Source organism: Melospiza georgiana, chromosome 3, assembly GCF_028018845.1.
Source record: "Melospiza georgiana isolate bMelGeo1 chromosome 3, bMelGeo1.pri, whole genome shotgun sequence".
Classification (NCBI taxonomy): domain Eukaryota; kingdom Metazoa; phylum Chordata; class Aves; order Passeriformes; family Passerellidae; genus Melospiza; species Melospiza georgiana.
In genome coordinates this window covers 68,882,758-68,902,224 of record NC_080432.1, presented here as the reverse complement: position 1 = coordinate 68,902,224, position 19,467 = coordinate 68,882,758, and the positions used below count along the sequence as shown (strand labels likewise).

Here is a 19,467-nt window from a genome sequence, read left to right as displayed (position 1 = left end):
GTAGTAGATAGAGTACTGCTTGCCTGCATTTAATTACTCAAAAATAAGCTCTATGACATTTTTAGATGGACATATATATTTTGCATTACAAGACAATTCAGAGAACAATAGAACAACATTGTATTTCTTTTTACCATCCCAGATTCAGTTAAGATTTGGGACCCTTCCTCTCTCCCTGTAAATCACAAAGTTATTATTAACTCTGAGAGCATTCTAAGTCATAAACTAAAGCAATAGCTTACACTGATAGCAACTATATATTAAGGCCACATTTCAACCAGTATAATTCTCTAAGTTCAGTATTATAGCATTAAGACCCCAAAACTACACAACCAAAAGCATCCTGTGCCTACACATACTAGCAAAAATCAATAATGTTTTTAGATCTATTTTGTCTTCCACAGACTTGAACCTAACCTACTCAATTTGAACAAAACCACTACCCAAACCTGACAGGGCACAAGAATCTTAAATGCCTTTTTCCAGAAAGCTTACCAGTGTGTTGAAAAAACCTTCACCTGCTCTTTAGTTAAACTTTAACAAATGTAACTATGAAAGTCTGAAACTAACACTGATGGGCATTAGGCAAGCAGGATTTGAAACTAAATGTCAGCTTTCCCACAGTAAAACAGGAATAACTTTTTTCTTATCTTTCCTCACATGGACAAATTCAGAAAGGAAGCAACTAGTCAGTGCCATCTGTACAGTCTTAGAATCAAAGGCCACTACTCGCTTTCTTACCTGGTGCAGCTTCTCTTGTACTGCTGGGATCTGTGTGAGGAGCTCTGTCCACTGGGTTTCGATGTGCGACAATCCTGCACGCAATGCAGCTGTATCTACTTTCTTAAGCCTGAGGAGTTGGTTCCCAGTACTCAGGACAGAAGATTTCTGCGATGATTTAGTATCCACTTCTTTTGAAAACTCCTGTAAGCAGAAGCATTTTTTGTGGAAATAATTAAGTACTTTTTAATTTTACTTAGTGTTTTAGAACGCCCAAAAGCTAAGAATATCTTCCATTCCTTTTAAAATATGTACTTTCTACTAACATTCACCAGCTATACTTCAGAGTAAGTTAGAACAAAAATTGTGTTTGGTCATAAAGCCATTTTCTGTTTTCAGAATCATCAAGATTTACAATCCTTGCATACAGCAAAGAAGTGCTAATGTGCATACACGCCAGCTGAAGAATAGCTTACCTACATACACATGAATGGTAAGAAGAAGTATAAACATTTAATTAATCAACTGTTTAATTGGAATTGGAGAGAAATAGGTGTCCCAGGTTCACGAACAACTTACCAAGAAGGAGTTCAGGTGGTCTCGGACTGTTTCGAGTTCCTGAGGAACAGTCAAAGACTGCTGGCTCCAAAACTCAAGTCGCTCCTTTGCAGATTGCAACCACTGTGTCAATTCATTTGATTCACTCTGATACCTGGCAAGATGTTTAAACAAGACTGAAACAGTCACCGCCACCTCTTGCCTCCAACTGAGCAGACTTTCCTCCATGTGTTAGAGGAAGATATAGAATGCCAGATTTGAAATTTTATTTTTATCAAATTTCAGAAAAATGTAATTTAATTTTACAGATAGGATGGTATCAGGAAGTTCCTATTTTACCCACTATACTCAAAATTTCTAATAGTGCCTGAGTTTTGCCTTTAGAAAAGTCTAATGAAGGACAGTAAATACGTCCCAAACCTCTTTGGACAAGCTTCAATCCCACCCAATGCACATAAACAGACTTTTCTCTTCCATTAGAAGGCTCAGTCTTCCTAAATATTTACAAAAAAGTATCTCAGAGCAGAAATAATTTTTTTTTTCAGAAACCATCTTCATATCATTTCACATGCCAAGCAACTAATGAGATACCAGAATATGAGTGTCCACACATTAGCCAGGGATTCATAGACAAATCTTTTATACCTACTAGATAATTAATTACAAAAGTAGCATATGAATGTTAGTAAGGTACCAAAAGCTCCCTTCCATATATGCAGTGACACAGACAAGAACCCAGAAGTTGCAATGCATCCACTAAAGCATGCAGAGGCAACTCACATTACCCAGTGAAGTACACAACTTTTCTTATACACCTGTATGCATACGGGGCTTCTGAATTAATCATCTAAGAAAGCATTTTCAGATTTCCTTGCACCAGCTTTTATCTCCTACATCTTTTATTACAAATGAGAGAGTATGTTCTATGGAACAGAAGAGCAGTCAAACTATGATGTACATCTCAAAGTACTTTCTTTTAAATGTTGAATCAAATATGTCTGGGTCCAGAATGGCTTTGACTGAAAAGCACAGGTGAATAACTTTGTATTTACCATTACATCAGCATTACCTTGTCCAGTGCTTCAGTATTGTCTCCAGCCTGTGAAGCTCCTTGGTGACTTTGCTGGTGTTACTTAACCAGCGTTCTCCTAGTTGGTTCAGCTGACCTTCAAGTTCTGAGCAGCTAACAGAAAAAAGGAGCCTCTTCCCATCATCTAGCACTTGGTATAATTTAGGCTGGTATTCAGTCAGGTTGGATCTCAGATGCTGTAATGACAGAGGACATGGTTACATAACTGCAGGTCTCTGTTACCACACTTTCTCAACATTTAGTTTCCTTTTACTGCAATTTGTTGCATATGCAATGTCACCACAGAACATCAAATTTTACTCTGCTCAATCTCTAGATCTCCCCAAGAACCATCATGCAGGTAATCTGCTCAAAAGCTGAAAAAGTTGTCACAAACCCAATCAAGTCAGTATGTCCATTTCTTCCTCCTTATGATGAACTCCTTCTTTGTGTAGATCTTCTAAACTTGAAAAGAATCTTTGTGGGGCAACACTCTTTCCGATAGAAATTTATTAAAATACTGCAACTTTACCACCTGCTTAAAACCTACCATCTACTGCAATGAATGTTAAGATATCCAATATAAATTATTATAAATTACTAAAAATTATTAACAGTGGTTCCCTCTCGGAACCTCTTCAGGCCTTCCAACTCCTATCTTCAGATCTCTGAATATCCCACTCTTTTACTGATTTACCCTCCTGCTCTTCATGGCTACAAAACAGAAGATCACCCCTTCCATCCAAATCCCTGAACACAGAGACCAATTTTTATTGCACAAGAAAGCAAAAAAAGATCATGAGAAAGGAAAGGAAAGGTTGTTAATACTATTACCCAAAATGAGACAGATTAAATTTAAATGAAGACTTGTGGATGGCTAAAGAATTTGTATATGTGGGCAAATATACCTGTTGAATTCCACTATCATTACCCAAAGAGTATGGATTTTAAAAACATCTGTACATTGGTATAAGTTTGTAAAATGCACATGCATTCCCATTTTTCAGTTCTGATGAAAGTAATCTGAATATAAAAGGCTCAAAACGACCAATCTTATAGTGAGTATCTGAACTTTCTATCACTCTCATTTCCTCTTTCACAAAAATAGAGTTTTTAATACATTTTAAAAAATTACCTTTGATGTTTGTGAGTCTGCGTGTTTACACATAACATATATACAAAAAATAATATCCTAGACAGAGGCTTAAAAAATTCTAAGATAATAATAAATTTATTATGATGGATTTTAAAGCTAAATGTGGCCAATTAATAAAATCTACGATATAACAGAATACAAGACTCTAGATTTGAACAACGTAGTTTCTGTAACTGAAAAGAAAAATAAAAGAAGAAAACTAATTTAGGGTCAGGACAAACACAAATAATGCCTAGCATCAAGCAAAACCAAAACAACCACACAACAGATTGCTTAAATTATCTTCATACCATATGAAAAGCAGAAAGCTGTCTGGTAAAATAACCAAAAAGATAACGACACAAAGTCAATTTTCAAGAAAAATTTGACAGACATTTTTTTGTAAAACAAAAAAGAGAATGAAAAAACCCCAACTAAGTATGAGGAGAAAAAACAAAACACTAGACCAAAGAAACAGGATGTGGTAGAAAAACTGTATTTAAACTACTGGTTGCATTTGGGGAGGAAGGAAGTTTGAGGAACCACAGGCTGTTCAGCCTCACCTGGCTCTCTGGAAAGATCATGGAGCACATCCTCCTGGATTACATTTTCAGTGACAAAAAGGACCAAGAGGCGACCAGGAATACTTAGCTTAATACTCACTAACAGCCTTTTATAACAAAATTACTGTTTTTGTGGGTCAGACTGACTTCAGTATGGCCTTTGACACCACCTCCGGGTGAACTCTCCTTCAGCAGCAGAGAGAGCTCAGGCTGGATAAATGGACTCTTTGGTGGGCTGAAAATGAGCTGTATTACCAGTCTCAATGCTAGTGATCAAAGCATCATGATGCCTGGCTGGCAGGTTGCAATGGGCAGAGTACTCCAGATATTACTGATATTTTAATCCAAACAAGTTCAACATCTTAATGGCATGGATCATGGCAGACAGCATTCCCTCAGTAAATCTGTGGATGACACTAATGTAGGGAGAGTGGTTGGGACAAAAAGTGGCAGACTGATTCCAGACACTCTACTAAACTTCAGGCTGGAGACAGCAGAAACCTTGGAAGGCTGAAGAAATGCAACATCTGCACCTTGGGCTGACCAGCTGTGTGTCTCAGTACAGGTCAGGAAGAAAACTGGTTGTGTATTTAACCTCGCAGCTTATCAGGCAAGGCACAGCACAGGCCTATAATAGAACTGTGAAAACCAGATAAAGTTATTTCATTATCCTCATCTAGGTGGTGCTGATGAGGCCAAATCTACTCCATCAGACTGTGCTCTGCCCCATCTCTCACTGAGCTGAGGAAGAAGGAAGTAGTCAGGTGTAGAACTGAGTTATTTAGGGTCCTAGAGCATATATCCTTCACTAAGAGGCTTTGGGAAACGTGCCTGCTTTAGATTGACGAACAGGAGGCCAAAGGCCAGTCTAACAAAGATCTACAGCTGTTTGTGTTAAAATTAAAAAAGATGATAGGAATTCTCCTCAGTAGTGCCACACAATATAAAAAGGACAATGGTGACAAGCTGAAAGTTGATGTTACTGACTGGACGTTACAGAAAACCTTTTATAGTAAGTCTTGGTGCAGAACTGCAACTGCTCCCCTGGTCAGCTGTGGGATCTCCTACTTCTGAGGTTTCCAAAGCTGTTGCTGATCCAGCCTGTGACAACTGTAATGCTTCACGTGGAAGGCTGGAATATATGACTGTCAAGACATCCCTTCAACCCCTCTTTTCTGCAGAGAATGTCTACAAAGCACCAACCTGAAAAAGTGTAATCCGGTCTGTAAGCCTGTCCTCTGTTTCTTCTACCAACCCAACAATGGGGATGTTTCCTTCAACAGACTCCAGCTGCCTGGTGAGTTCCTGGTAATCTTCATCCAGATGCATCCAGGTCTACAAGCACAAATTATCCATGTATATGGTGAATCTGGGTATCTAGAAATTTTACTACTTTTTTTTTTTTTTTTTTTTTTAATTTGAAGTCCTACAGCTAGCTATGTGGTTGTGAAAGTACAGAAATAACAGTACAACTGTCCAGTGGACCTGTAAAAAGACATCATCCCTGTGCCAAGCTCAACTTTTGGTAACAACACATGGATAAAACTGTCATGCTCTCCTTAACCAGCTAAAGCTAAGCTCTTCAGACTTAGAGGAACACAACTTGTGCCACCTGAAGGTCACAACAGTGAAACAGAAAAGACTGCATATAGTCTATCAGTGCTTTGTGTGTATGACAAAATGGACTGATGCTCATCAATTCTGTCTAAGCATAGGAAATCAGCATTATAGAATATGCTGGTGGCTGATCAGAATGGAAGTATAGAAAAGGCCACAGAAATTCTCACCTCTAGAATGTATTCCAGCTCCACACCTCGTTTATGAGCCAACTTTAATACAGCTGAAGCTCGTGTCATTATCTCTGAATGTGACTGAGTTTCCTTCAAGAGGGAAAGGCTACTCATCTTTCTAAAAAGTGTTTCTGTCAGGATCATGTGTGACTCCAACCCTTGAAAATATTCCTGAAAAATTCAGATGTGAGGGAGGGGGAGAATAGAAAAGAGAAGGTGCAATTATTACTTAATTCATTATCACTAAAAGAACATTTTAAGACATAAGCAGTACAATCAAGTATTTACATAGAAGTAGGTAAACCTTTCACTTCACAACATTTCATGAAATCCAACATAATTTACAGAGGACAATGGTCTATTCAAAGAAAGGAATCAGTCATTCTTTCCACACAAATTCCATCCTGACCCTCATTCCATAAACAAAACCACATTAAATCAGATAAACAACCCCAAAAATTTCTGCCTAATGAAAATGTGGAAAATACTTGTCCTATTTGTGGGTGCTATTACCAAATGTAAATTTCTGTTGAAAATAAATGGAGTGGTGGATGAAATGGCTAGGAAGCATGACAGGACAATACCAGGAACTTGTTACTAGAATAATGAAGAACATGCAATCTATCTGGGCTCACCTTCAACAAAGCATTTGAAACTCAGTCTGTCAGAACAGTTCACGGGCTCCAATTTAAAGTACAGTCTGGCCCACTGTCCTGAAAAGCTCCTGAACTTTTGGAACAGAAGGTTAGCAATTTGCTTTTCATAAGTGTCCTGATTTCAGCTGGGATAATTTTCTTCTTAGTAGCTGGTACAGCAAAGTGTTTTGGCTTTACTAGGGGAATAATATTGATGACACACTGATGTTCTGTTTGTTGCTGAGTAGTGTTTACTCCAAGTCAAGGACTTTTCAGCTTCCCTTGCTCTGCCAGTGAGGAGGTGCATGAAGAGCCTGGAGGGACCATGGTCAGGACAGCTGACCTGAACAGGCCAAAGGGATATTCCATACAGTAGAGCATTATGTTCAGTATATAATCTTGGGGGAGCTGTCTGGAAGCTGCTGATTTCTTCTTGGGGACAGGCTGGCTATTGGTCAGGAGGTGGAGAACAACTGCACTGTACACCATTTATTTATTTCTCTTGTATTTATTTCTCTCTCTCCATTACAGTTATATTGACTATTGCAATTATTTTTACTATTAGTGCTATTAGTATTAGTATTCATCTCTCAATCCACAAGGCTTACCAATTCTTTCTGATTCTCCTTCTCCTCAATGAAGGAACACATAAGGAGGAAGCAGCTGTGTGGTTCTTAGTTTCCCACTGGGGCTCAATCATGACAAGAAGCTTACAGTCATTACTAGTCCTGAAATAAGTCCTGATTTCTTACCTTATGTTTTTCAAGCAGTGACTGAACCTCTTCCTTGGAAGAAACAATCATTTTCTGGTCACCAGCCATTTTTTCTTGGCCTGTTTCTACCAGGTCAGCCAGGTCCTGTAAAGCCCGCTCATACTGCCTCTTCAGAGCCATATTCTGATTCAGATCACTCCGCCTGGATCCAATGATCATCAGCAGCTCATCATACTTATCCTGGGGGGCAAAGGGCACCAATGGTGATTCTTATTTCACACCTTATAGGGCTTCCTAGAAGCAACCTTACTGGCCCTGCTCTCTCAGAATAAGATTTATTTCCAGATCAAAAAGAGTTTGCAGATATACTGACTTCATTGATAAATTAACTCACCATTTAAAGACAGAAAAAATAAGCAAGACCTGCAATTCTTTAAAGTACATGAATTTGGGGGAAAAAATAACAGAATTCCAAAGGCTCATGTAAGTAGCAAAGATTTGGCTTAATGCATCAAAAGGCAGTGACTACCGTGCAATGCAGATGCTGTATTCATTTTACTTTTTATAATGCAGAGAATTGCAGGGATTCCACCATGGATACAGACCATAGGCATTTCAATGTCAGGTTTGCTTCCTTCTCCTCCCCCAGAATCTTACTGGTAGCAAGCAAGATACATACAACTTACTGTAAAAACTAAAACAAGCCCATACTTTTGATCTATATAAGACATTCTAACAACCAAAATACCTCTGCGATTATCCAGTGCTACAACAAAGTGCCCACCCTCAGACTGCAGCTGGCTCTCCCAGCCTTAAACAGAATTTTGTGAGAAGCAAAACTGTCAGAAAAAGCCAAAGAAAGGCTTTTCTAAAAACTGAAATGAAGGAGAGGGAGAACATAATGGCATATAAACTGAGAGAAAAAACAAAAAGCAAAAAAACCACCAAACAAATCAAGAGGAGGTGCTAAGACCAAAAGGACAGAGACACATTTCTTAGTGATTTATTTCTTAGTCAGTTATTTTTAGTTGATATCACTATCTAGTTGGTTTAGTAAGTTTATGGTCCAGCTTCAGCTGTTTTATTAGCTTCCAATTTATTATTATTATGCTATTGTAAATGGTAAAATTCATTCATAAACCTTCTCCTTGATATTTCCTCAAATATTCCCCTGCATCAGCCAAACTGCTCAAAAAGGACTTTCAACATGTTTACAGAAGATGTGGATCAATTGCCCACATGTATTGACATGAGAGGTGTTCTTGCAAAAGCGGAACACTTCCAGTTTCAGGTCTCACTTCGCTCTCTGTCCTCCTTTACCACCTTCCTGCTTTGAATGACAGATGTGAGACAGTACTAAACCACAGATCATGAGACTCTGGTGAGAACAGGGATGAGCCTTCAGCAGATAATTTTATGTTTACATGCTTAGTGTCATCTGTGTGAAAAGGGAGTGGATGAGAGCTGACAGAAAACATGGTTTTGTAAATTATTACAATTAATACTGATAATATCAGAGATGTTAGAAAATCTGAAGAGGAACAAAATTTTAAAACTAGGTGAACCACAGAGAACATAATCTTTTATACATACTGAAATGCCTTAAAATCCCATTTAATAAACTGCTTGATGAACAATAAAAAGAAGCATTCCTTTGATATCACAGGTGAGAAATGTGATAGGATGGACAGGTTTAGGATGGAACTGATGAACCATACCTGGATCTTAGACAGCTCTTGTATGGAAGGTTGGTCAATTTGTAGCTTGTCTATACGCTTCTTTAATTCACTGATTCCAGTATCTAGTTCCTTTAAACCATCTTCTGCGTCCAGTATGACCTGTATATAAAAATTACATTGCTTAGTTTTAAGTTTCAACAGTAGTGTAGCTGACCTATGATCAGACTCTTTTCTGCTAAGAACTAATCACACCTTCAATGTGCTGAAACTGTAAAGGATGCTATGAAGGAAATGTACTAATTAAAAGTGGGGAGAGTCCAGTTTTTTCTTAAAATTAAATAAGCATATCATTATTACTTTATTATAACAAGCTGTTTTAGTATTATATAAAATACTATGTTTAGTATTTTTACACCAAACATAGCTATGAATTTCCGTGCTTTTAGGGCCCAAAATAATTTTTTTAATGTAACAATGTCATTTTTTTTTTTTAATTAACAGTCATTCCTGTCATCTCTGAGCACCAAGCAAACAATCATCACAGCAGAACCCACGTATGAATGCAAAGAGCTCTGTGTAGCTTCCTTTCAAGCCTGGGATGGGGCTAAAATTACCTGTACCTCCCCTTTTGCACTTGGAAAACTACAACTTAAGAACACAGATTGGTATCTGCAAGTGTCTGAAGGTGATAAGTTTTTCCAGAGGAAGCTACAAGCTTCCCTAGGTGTCTGCTGCAGATTATAAAAAAATTAAAAGTGAGAGGTAGATTCCTGTACTTAAAGCGTTTTGTTGAGGCCCTTTCCGGAAACTTCCTATTCAAATATTTTAAACTATGTATGTGAAGTAGGACTCCTGCCTTTCAGCAGCACAGTTTGCACAATACAGTCACTAAACTTCCACTTCATGCAACTGAAGTCAACCAGGCTGATTAAGAGTCTTACTTTTACTTTCCTAACCACATATTGAACAAGCAGCAATGCTTTTAAATTTGAATGTTTTATCAGCCAAAGGAGATTTTCTGCAACAAATAATTTCACTTGCTTTTGTTGACACATTGTTTTCCTAGCTGGTTAAATTAATAGTACTGGAAATATGTTTTTGCCAATGCTTGGCATCACAAAAGATAGAAAAGAAAGACATAGTGCGACCTCTCTTTTTCATACAGGAGTTGTAAACTACTTCAAAATTTGAATGTCAGGTATATAAAGTCGAGTATTTCTCTTTAACTGAAGGGTAAGTCTCTTCCACTTAGACACCTGCTGGCACCAGATGTCACTAACAAGAAATATCTATAAGAAGTACACCTTAGCATACTCTATTCATTTTTCTCATTGGCAAAACAGAAACAAGAAAACAGGATACACTTTTTCATATAAAATAATTCATTATTCTTTAGGCCATTCCTGATAAAGAAATAATAATTACTGCATAAATTAAAACGAGTTACATTAAAGACATCACTATAAACCAGTGAGTGGCAAAGTGCTTTTGGTTCTTAATAAAGTTTAATAGTCAAACAATTTAGCAAAACTCCGGGCTTTTTTGTTTATTGAAGTTTTCTCTTTTCAAATACTGCCCAGTATAAACATAACTAGGTACTAGGTCAGCTGGGAGATGAGAGAGACACTTTAGCTAGGGGTTTTTTTTGTTGTGACTTTTCATTTTATTTACTTTTAAATATGTGTACTACACTCTTGGACATTTTCCTATACTTAACGTGAACACGTATATTCTCCCATTTAAAGGAACTGTTCTCTAGAGTCCATTTATTCTTTGGATAAAAACTTTACCTCCTCCCCTCTCCCCAAGTGACAGATTTGTGGTAGTACCTGCATTTGTTCTGTTTCTGGTCTGTCAGCTGCCTCTGCTAATTTTTGTAGAAGTAAGTATTTGTTATCAGCCACCGATGTAAACATGAGCTTCAGATCATTCTGCAGGAGACAAAACCAACAAATTACAGCCAATTGCAGCACAAAACAAGCGGAAAATATTCCATGCTTCAAAAATATTAAAGCATTAAACATTACATGGTAACACTACAGCATCAAAATTATTCAAAAAGCATCATAATTAGCCAATGCAAAACATTTAATATTGCTGAAAATCAAGCTATGGAGACTAAGAGCTGAAGCAATTCATATTTAAAACATATCCTGTGAATGCACTTCTACTTTTGTCTTCAAATTAAATGATTAATTACCAAGGGGTCATTACCTCCTGGTAAAAAAATAAATCTTGTGCAGTTTATTCAACTACATATGATTGTAACCAAGCTTGGTTTTACTTTTTAAGGCAAGTTGTTTTAAATACAAACTTGAGCTTATATAATACGTAAGTAAACAAGACCTCCACACATTACAGGGCTAACCACAAGCTGAAAATTTTAGAATATTTTATCAGAAAAGACACATAAATATTACTTAACAATTTTGCTGAAATACAATCAATCATTTTTTCTTGCACTCATCACAACAGAAAATTAACAGCACATTTTTCTGAGACTTTCAGCATTACACAGGAGGTACATTAATGATTTAGTATTTATTTTTACATTCAATAATTATTTTAAATTCAATAATTTTTACATTCAATAATTAATTTAAATCTAAGAATAATGCAATGAATTCTAATCAACCTTGATGTCATCAGCAAAGAGAAGTCTTTCATTGAAAAATGGGAGATTGCACAGGAAAATTATGGAGTTTGAAAGGAAATCTGGTAGTAAAAACCTATGAAAAGATGACCCTAATCTAAAGACACAAGGAATTTTTTTTTAAATTTATGAGGGTTTTGATTAAAAGTAAACCCTACTGAAGGGCTTCTATATATTAATGACAATGATAACGATAACAATAATAATAAGAGATAAGGTAGAGACCAAGTAAGATCTGAAAGCTTTTCTCAACTCTGTTCAAAATTTTCTGAGCGTGCACATTTCTGCACTTATCAGATTTTTTTAATACTTGCACAACACAGACTTCCTTTTATGTAATGCCAGCAGGAGGAGATAGCAAGGAAAGATTATCACTTTACAGTAATTGTATGAGTTGAAGAAGCCTTCTAGTGGAGAGTTTAAATTTTGATTAATTATTAGTATCAAATTTTGCATAAGTTTGAAGAGTTTGATTTTTTAATAAAAAACCTGTGACAACCTTGTTCTTTTCATTTGGCATCAAAAATTCACAGCCTTTATATCTCCATTTGACATAGACCTCTGTTAATTTCATCACCTCATACCTTGAATGTGATGATTTGCTGGAGCCGCCCTTTCATCTGGTGGCATCTCTGATTTACCACTGTCTCCAGTAAGGACAGTCTTCTCAAGAGGCAATCCAAAGTGTCTTCTATAATAACCCTCTTATCACTATTGTCAGGAAATATCTGAGCAAACAAATTCTTGTTCTTATCCACTTCTTCTGTTATGTCTTTGATTTCTTTGGCAAGAGTCTAATTTTGTGGAAAAACAGAAGTGACAATCAGACATTCTGGAAAGCAGGCAAACATTGCCATAACCATAGTCAATTTTGCAATGATGCAGTGAATTTTTTTTACATTGCTGGTATACACATATACTAGAAAAAGATCGAAGTTACATTAATCTCTGATAGTAAAAATATTCCATGCTCCAAGGAAAAACAAGTGCTGGAACAAAATAATGTAAAGCCACAGAAACATCAGGGTTGGATTAAAAGTCATCTAGTCCAATTCTCCTGAAGTAAATATGGACATCTTCAACTAAATCAGGATGCTCAGAGCCATCTTAAGCCTGAATTTGAATGCCTCCAGGGATGGGACATCCATTCTGTCTGGGAAACCTGCTCCAGCATTTCTACACTCTCATTTTGAAAGATTTCATCCTTGTATCTTGTCTGAATCTATCCCCTTCAGTTGAAAACCATTGTTCCTTTGTTCTATTGCCTCTCTCCCCCCCTGCCACCACTCAATTTTTTCCACCTCCCTTACCCCTAATCAATGTTGATGAACCTGGGCTGTTTCTATATCCTAGAGTATCCCTCCCTCTTTTCCACATAGTTTCAATTTTGATAATGTGGTGTTAGCTAATACTTAGATGTTAAACAGAAGAAAGAGTCCATGCTTTCTGCAACATTCTCTACATGGTCAACTGCAGAATGCTGCAGTTACACAGAGATTATGTCAGTGACATGTCACTTATCCAGGATTCTAACACTTTTGTTCTAAACACTACTATTGGCAATTAAAAGAAACTCCTACTCATGGATTCCTCACCTCTTGCTTGCAGAGGTAGGTTTCTGTTTCTTCCTCTGGCAACAGAGCTGTAGCAACAAAGGCTTGCTCTTCCACCCCATCCAGCCACACGGACGTGGCAGTGACACCCTCATACAGCTTCTGCTCCAGATGCAGGGTTTCATCCAGCCGTCCAGCCTGGGCAAAAGGAAACACAGGAGTCAGCACAGAAGTACAAGACAGCCTTCCTAACTTCTAATATTTGGGAAAGTCCTGGATTTCCAGGTCATAGCTGGAGGAGTTTTCACTGTTATTGTGGCTTTGCTGTAGGACAAGTGTAAAGACAACTGAAAATTACCTCAGATGAGACATCTTCAAAGGCCTGATTCAATTCAACCAGCACTGGTGACACTAAGGATTTATCTTCATCCTGTGTCTCCTCCTTATACAAAGGCATTCCAGGTATTAGTCTGTTAGGTCTGCTATAAAGCTGCTGAGAGAGAGGCACTAATTAGGATGCATCTACCATATGTAGGGCACAAAATTCAGCTGTACAGACTTCCTGCTGACTGAGGCTATCACCTGCTAATGCTCATGGTCCTCCCACAAACGCTCCATGCCATGAATATTTTGCATAAATACTACTCAACAAGAGGTTCACTAGAAATACAGGATAAATGCTTGCAGCCGAAAGTAAAAATTATTAGTTTTTATCAAAAATATTATCAACTACTCTTTAATTAATACAAGGTATTTAGAACTTTGGAAGTTGGTTCATGGAGTGTTACACAAAGAAGAGTGAATTTGGGTCTCTTAACAATAAAATGAAAGATGTAAGTTAATACAGACTTTGATTTGTCCCCAGTTTAATTGATTAATCCCCATTTTTTCCAGTAGAAATACTGTTCCTGAAATTCCTCACCCACTAAGATCAAGAATGGAATGCAACCAATAAATTCAAACTGAAAATAACAGTTTTTCTCTAAGCTGTTGCCAGAGTACTGATCAATTCTAGAGTGATGATTTGCTACAGAATTATCCTGAGTTAGATAAGCAGATAAACATTTTGTCTGAGCTGTTTCTTCCTTTCTAGTTCATTAACTTGATGGTAGTGCAATTCAAATCACTTTGAACATGAGCAGTGCTGGTGCCAGTATGTAACAGTTTTTAAAGGTGTCACAAAAATAAATTGCTCCAGATTTCATGCCTTAACTACAGCACCTTAATGGATCTACATATTGCACCTCTTGTTGTAACAACTACTTTCAAAGAGAAAATGGAAAGAGAAATTTTAAAAAGCTACCAGCTGTTCTTTTTCCAAAGCTTTCTGGAGTAGTCTCTGCTTGGTACTGAATTCCTGGTTTAGGCTGTCCCATTTCCTCTTCATCTGTTCTTCAGATGATGGCTTCTCACCTTCTAAGACTAATTCCTCAGAAAGTACATCAGACTTCTCACTGAATATGAAGAAGCATAAAGGTTTAATAAATGCAAAAGTTATAAACATATAAAGTTATAATTTTCCATTAGGAAATTCTACATTTAAATTAAATGCTAGTTTTTAAAGCTCTGACTTGTTAATTTTGGTTTTGTTTTTCTGAAAATAAGACAAAGGTTGGTTTGAACAGCAAGAAGTTCTTATCTGATGAAATAAAATGTACTTTCGAAAAGACTATTTGAAGTTGCAAGTACCCAAAATAAGTAAAAAATCCCCAAACCAGACTGAATATATACTACATTGAAATGTAACCTATAAAAAGGTTGTAGTTCAAAGCATGAATTAAAATAAATATTTTATCTGACTCCTTCCTCACTTCCTTTCTCAAAATGGTAGACATCGTTTAATGAAGGACAAGCATATGAGTTTAGCTTTGGTAAACAGTTAATCACAGTCAGAATTTTCTATTTGGTGGTTTGTTTGTGGGGGTTTTTTGGTTGTTTTTTTTTTATTATTTTTTTATAATTTATTTATTTCTATGGTACACCATCACTTGATCATCACAAGAAGTAAGCCTCAAACAGAAGGAGACTGGTTAAGTACTTTCTGGCATTAAAATTAAGGCTTCAAAAGGAAAAAATACTTGCTAATTGCAGGAAAAATAAAATCAAGCAATGAATATCTCATCTGGGAAGATCTGGTTACAATGGCAGATGCCAGTGTTTGAGGTAGATGTGATTCACACACCAGTGCTGCTCCATAAAGTTACAGTAACTGATCCACTGCTATTCTTTAATTTTAGTATGATTCCGGCTAATAAGAATAAAGGGCATTTCTAAATGCTGAAAGTGATCTATTCTCACAAAAATGTTTGTGTAACTGTATTATCAAACCCCTGAATTATCAACCAGGACTCCAACAGCCGAGGTGCTGTACAAAAATGATAAAACAAAAATTAGAGGACTACGAGCAGAAGAGGGATGTAAGCATAGGGATGACAAAGTATGGCTATAGAAATTTACTTTTTGGAACAACACATGAAAGCACACCTTATGGACAGTCCTTCAGTAGAGCTTTGCTGCGTTAGAATCTCTCCTCCCCGGCATGCTACTGACCGAAGCAGATTCTTCTGCTCTTCTAGCTCCTGTTCCAACTCCTAGCACAGCAAGTTACAAAAAACAGAACAAATCTCAAACACACTGGTTTTGCCTTGGAAGGATATGTCTACCTTGTTTAACTGTCATACAAAGTTATCTGAGCTACTTCTGAAATGGCTTGCTCGAACACCAAAAGAAGTTCAAAATCTCTAGCCAGGGACACATCAAAATTAGGTTCATAAACTGGATTACTGAACTAATTAACTGATACAATGCAGTTTATGGAACCTACCCTAGTGAGAATATCTTCAAGCCATTCAACACAATATATAATGTAGTATGTGTATCTTTGCTTGTATGAAGACAAAGTTATTATTTTGAGTATTTTCATCTCTCCTTAGAGTAATCTAAAAGGCTGATTCAATTTTATTCTGCTGATGGACAAATTTTATTCTACTGATTATGTGAATTGACCATAGTCATCCAGGAAGTCTAGCCTGCCTGTTGCAGATATAAGACAGGGAACTTAGATACATCATTACCAAAGCAGTGAGTATGAAACAGTGTAAAAATTAATGTTTCAGTGAAAATATTAACAAGAGCGGCTCAGCTATAGCATTAAGTGCAATCTAAAGATGGGAGTCAAAGAAAGGCAGAACACCAACTTTCTGCTGCTGCAGGGTACTCTGCTGCTGCTGTGAGCGAGTAGTTCTTGCTTGTGCCAGCCATTCTTGAACACTGGGGCTTTGTGAGGAAACGAAGTCCAGATCACTCTCCTCCTTTTCTTGTAAAGATCCCTGCTTTAAGAAAGAGACATTAAGATTCAAAAAAATCTCCTACATTGTTAGAGAGCAGGCAGGTTCGGCTCATCTACACAAAACTTCTCAAGTTGCTGGCCCATGTAAACTCTGAAGTGAGCAATGACTTTAGATTTCTGACTTTTACTGGTTTTTGGTTACTAGCAAGAAAAGCATCCCTAAAAATGTAAACATGCACTTAGCAGAATCAGAGACCACAGGTCAGAGACCTTGGACTGATGTGTTTCTAAAGACTGTTCTGCTTCTAAAAACCAGCCTTCATCTGCAAAGGAGGGTGCAGCTTTATCTGGCAATGCAGGGATTCAGTGGTTTGTTTCTGCCAGGATTTTTATGTAATTAAAGCAATTTTTAAAATCTAATTGAAAAGGAGAAAATTCTGGTTGTCATTATGGTCAATATTTATTTATCAGTAAGTACATAACTCTATGTTCGGCAGAAACACACTGGGTAAACAGCAGATGACGTGATATGAACAGCAGAGAAAGTAAGAGAGAGCAAACCACAGAATGTTAGAACAGCACAGCAAAAGCAACAGTTCCTTCTATTCATACTTCTACCATGCTTTTCCAACATGAGTGATTAGAAATGCTTTCTGTGTAAGCAATGCAAAAAAGAACAAATGCCTCAATAGCTCAAAAAATGTTTTATCAACTTCTTGGCTTCCAAGGTCCATGTTGGCTGAAAGTTTAAGTAATTTTAGCAGCCAATGTATTCAAATGTAGGTATTTCAACATGCTTGGCCTTGTCTGTTAAAGACAGATGTGTAGGTCGGGCTACTTTGACGAACACACCTCTCTGGACTTATTTAATATTACTTGCAGTCATATGATGACTGTAGAGCTCGCACCTTTTTGGGGTTTTTGAAAGCTTCAGGATCTAAAGCTGGGGCTTAATACCTCTCCCATTTTGTCTATATATTTCATTTTTGTAGTATCCCTATTATGCCCATGATTCAGCCTTTATTCTGAATAGATTAAGACTGCCAAATGGTTCAGCAGCTCTCCTAACCACAGACACTCTGCCTTCCAGGTGACATTCCTCAAATCAGGCAGGGATCAGCATGGCAGAAGGTGGGTGTCTCACCTGGTGCTCCCTATGCTAACAACTGAGAGGGGCCTCTGCCACCAGTGACCCTGGCAGCAGCCACTGAAACAGCAGAGTTTAGCTAAGCAGTAGAAGGCTAGGGGCAAGATTTTAATTTTGGGGGATGACGAGTGTACTGAAGTTGAAAGGACTGATTAGTGTTAGAGGATATAAACTGTTAAGAGGTGCAAAACAAAAAAGAAGTACCTGGTGCTGGAAAGAACTATTAGCCCTTGCTTTATGAAATAATTTTGTTTCACTAAGGTTCCAGTTTGCAGGTAAACTCTGATACTTTACTTTGTAGGAACAAGTTTCTAGACAAGCTGAAATTGAAGTGTGAACAATGTTATTACAGAATGTCAGACTGGGCAAAGAAAATAGTATGTGAGAAGTAAAGAAGATCTGGAATTATAGCTTTTCTATTACAAATTAGGAAACAGACAATGTTTCTGTAAATTGTGGGGGGGAAAATCTGCTTAATTTTATATACACTAGGGACCATAGTTATTCAACTTGTAAATTTCTTTAGAGAACAGTATCTAGTTCTTCCTTGCATTTGAGTGTGCTGGTTGATTTCAGTTACATTTTGTGTCTCTTTCTCAGGGAAGAGGACTGAGAAGATACAGTTTTGGAATTATACTAAGACATATAATTAATAGTCTCGTGGTTCCTGCAATATCAAGGAGTGTATAAGGGGTTGTAGTATTTGTTGATGCAATGAGGTCTTGCAAATATCCTACTGTACATACTTTTTAGATCAAAAGTATTTGTGAACCAGATTTTATCATTGACAAATTACAGAATGTAAGTTTGAAAAAAACCCCTCATGTTTGCATTTACAGTTGCATTTTCATTTGAAGTCCGTCTGAAGGAACTGTATTACATTTCCTTTAAACAGCCAGGGAAATACAAGCTTGAACCTGTCATTCCCAGCTACTGTCCAGTCTAGCACAGAAATAAACTGAAAATCCCTGATGAAATTGATCTCTCAAAGGATTTCAGAATTATACAAATTTATATGAGGTACACTTTTACTTGTGAAACTGGAGTAGTTCCTCCCCTACATAGCATTTGCAATAAAAAGTAAAGAATCACTCTCTGTTTTGTTGAGGTTTTTAAACTGCAGAATCTGCTCTACTTTGTTTTTTAAGGAGTCTGTGTTTCATTGCCCCTAAGCCAGAGAATAAACAATAACAGACACAATATTTTGTGCGCTTCAAAGTGCTGCCTTTGGAGACAGTATAGTCTGGAACACTCCTGTTCTAGCATGTTTCTGATTAGTTTCACTACTTTATTTTATGAATAAATAAGCTTGTCTCCAAGTCACCTTTTCTGTATCACTAGTTACATTCATTAACTAAAATCAGAAGACAACTGAAATTGTTCCAAGAAAGTCAGAGAATCTCATATTGACTCCTAAAAAGCCTTATGCACAGGGGTAACAGACAGGCTGAAATATGCTTTAAGGAAAATATAGCTCAGTCTTTATAATATTCTTCCAGGGCTACTTGGGAGGTTCCTTCCTTAGGAAGGAGGCTGGTCCATTATGAGGTTATCAGAACATCTGGAGACATGTAAGAATCTGAGTTTTTTACATGCCCATGAACAACAGTGCTGTTGGCTTGTAATGTTTCTCAAGGTTAATACTGGCATTGGATAGAATTTAGGGCATCTGATGCTCTTGGCCTCAGTCCTCAGTGTTTAGAAAATGACACCATAGAACTTCTCATCTGAAAAAAAATTTCCCAGTGAAGATTAGAAGATGTTATACTACTTGTGTCTATTTTCTTACATGATCTGTAAATGAAGTCAAAGAAAGACTTGAAATTCATAAAGAAACTTGAGTCTTGCATTTATGCACCATCTTAAATGATTCATATTCCACATCCGGAAATTATTTTGTTGTTATTTTAGATTTTAGAAGATCACCCAAAAATCTATTTTAAGAAGCAAACTAAATCACATC

At 37.0% G+C, this 19,467-nt stretch overlaps 1 protein-coding gene across 18 annotated transcripts in view; it reads right to left on the bottom strand.

Moving 5' to 3' along the window:
- SYNE1 (spectrin repeat containing nuclear envelope protein 1) overlaps positions 1 to 19,467 on the bottom strand; it is a 290,137-nt gene that overhangs the window by 61,374 nt on the left and 209,296 nt on the right. For 12 of the 18 annotated variants that reach the window (XM_058021621.1, XM_058021620.1, XM_058021626.1 and 9 more), the window contains 14 exons: positions 16,266 to 16,400; positions 15,553 to 15,659; positions 14,372 to 14,522; positions 13,427 to 13,561; positions 13,111 to 13,266; positions 12,100 to 12,309; positions 10,692 to 10,793; positions 8,902 to 9,021; positions 7,223 to 7,423; positions 5,833 to 6,006; positions 5,249 to 5,380; positions 2,348 to 2,544; positions 1,300 to 1,432; positions 742 to 924 (listed from right to left, as the gene is read on the bottom strand). In XM_058021621.1, the coding sequence (XP_057877604.1) occupies positions 742 to 924; positions 1,300 to 1,432; positions 2,348 to 2,544; positions 5,249 to 5,380; positions 5,833 to 6,006; positions 7,223 to 7,423; positions 8,902 to 9,021; positions 10,692 to 10,793; positions 12,100 to 12,309; positions 13,111 to 13,266; positions 13,427 to 13,561; positions 14,372 to 14,522; positions 15,553 to 15,659; positions 16,266 to 16,400 (2,136 nt within the window). The remainder of the gene's footprint in view (positions 1 to 741; positions 925 to 1,299; positions 1,433 to 2,347; positions 2,545 to 5,248; positions 5,381 to 5,832; positions 6,007 to 7,222; positions 7,424 to 8,901; positions 9,022 to 10,691; positions 10,794 to 12,099; positions 12,310 to 13,110; positions 13,267 to 13,426; positions 13,562 to 14,371; positions 14,523 to 15,552; positions 15,660 to 16,265; positions 16,401 to 19,467) is intronic. The other 6 variants (XM_058021623.1, XM_058021629.1, XM_058021638.1 and 3 more) reach the window with 2 other exon arrangements.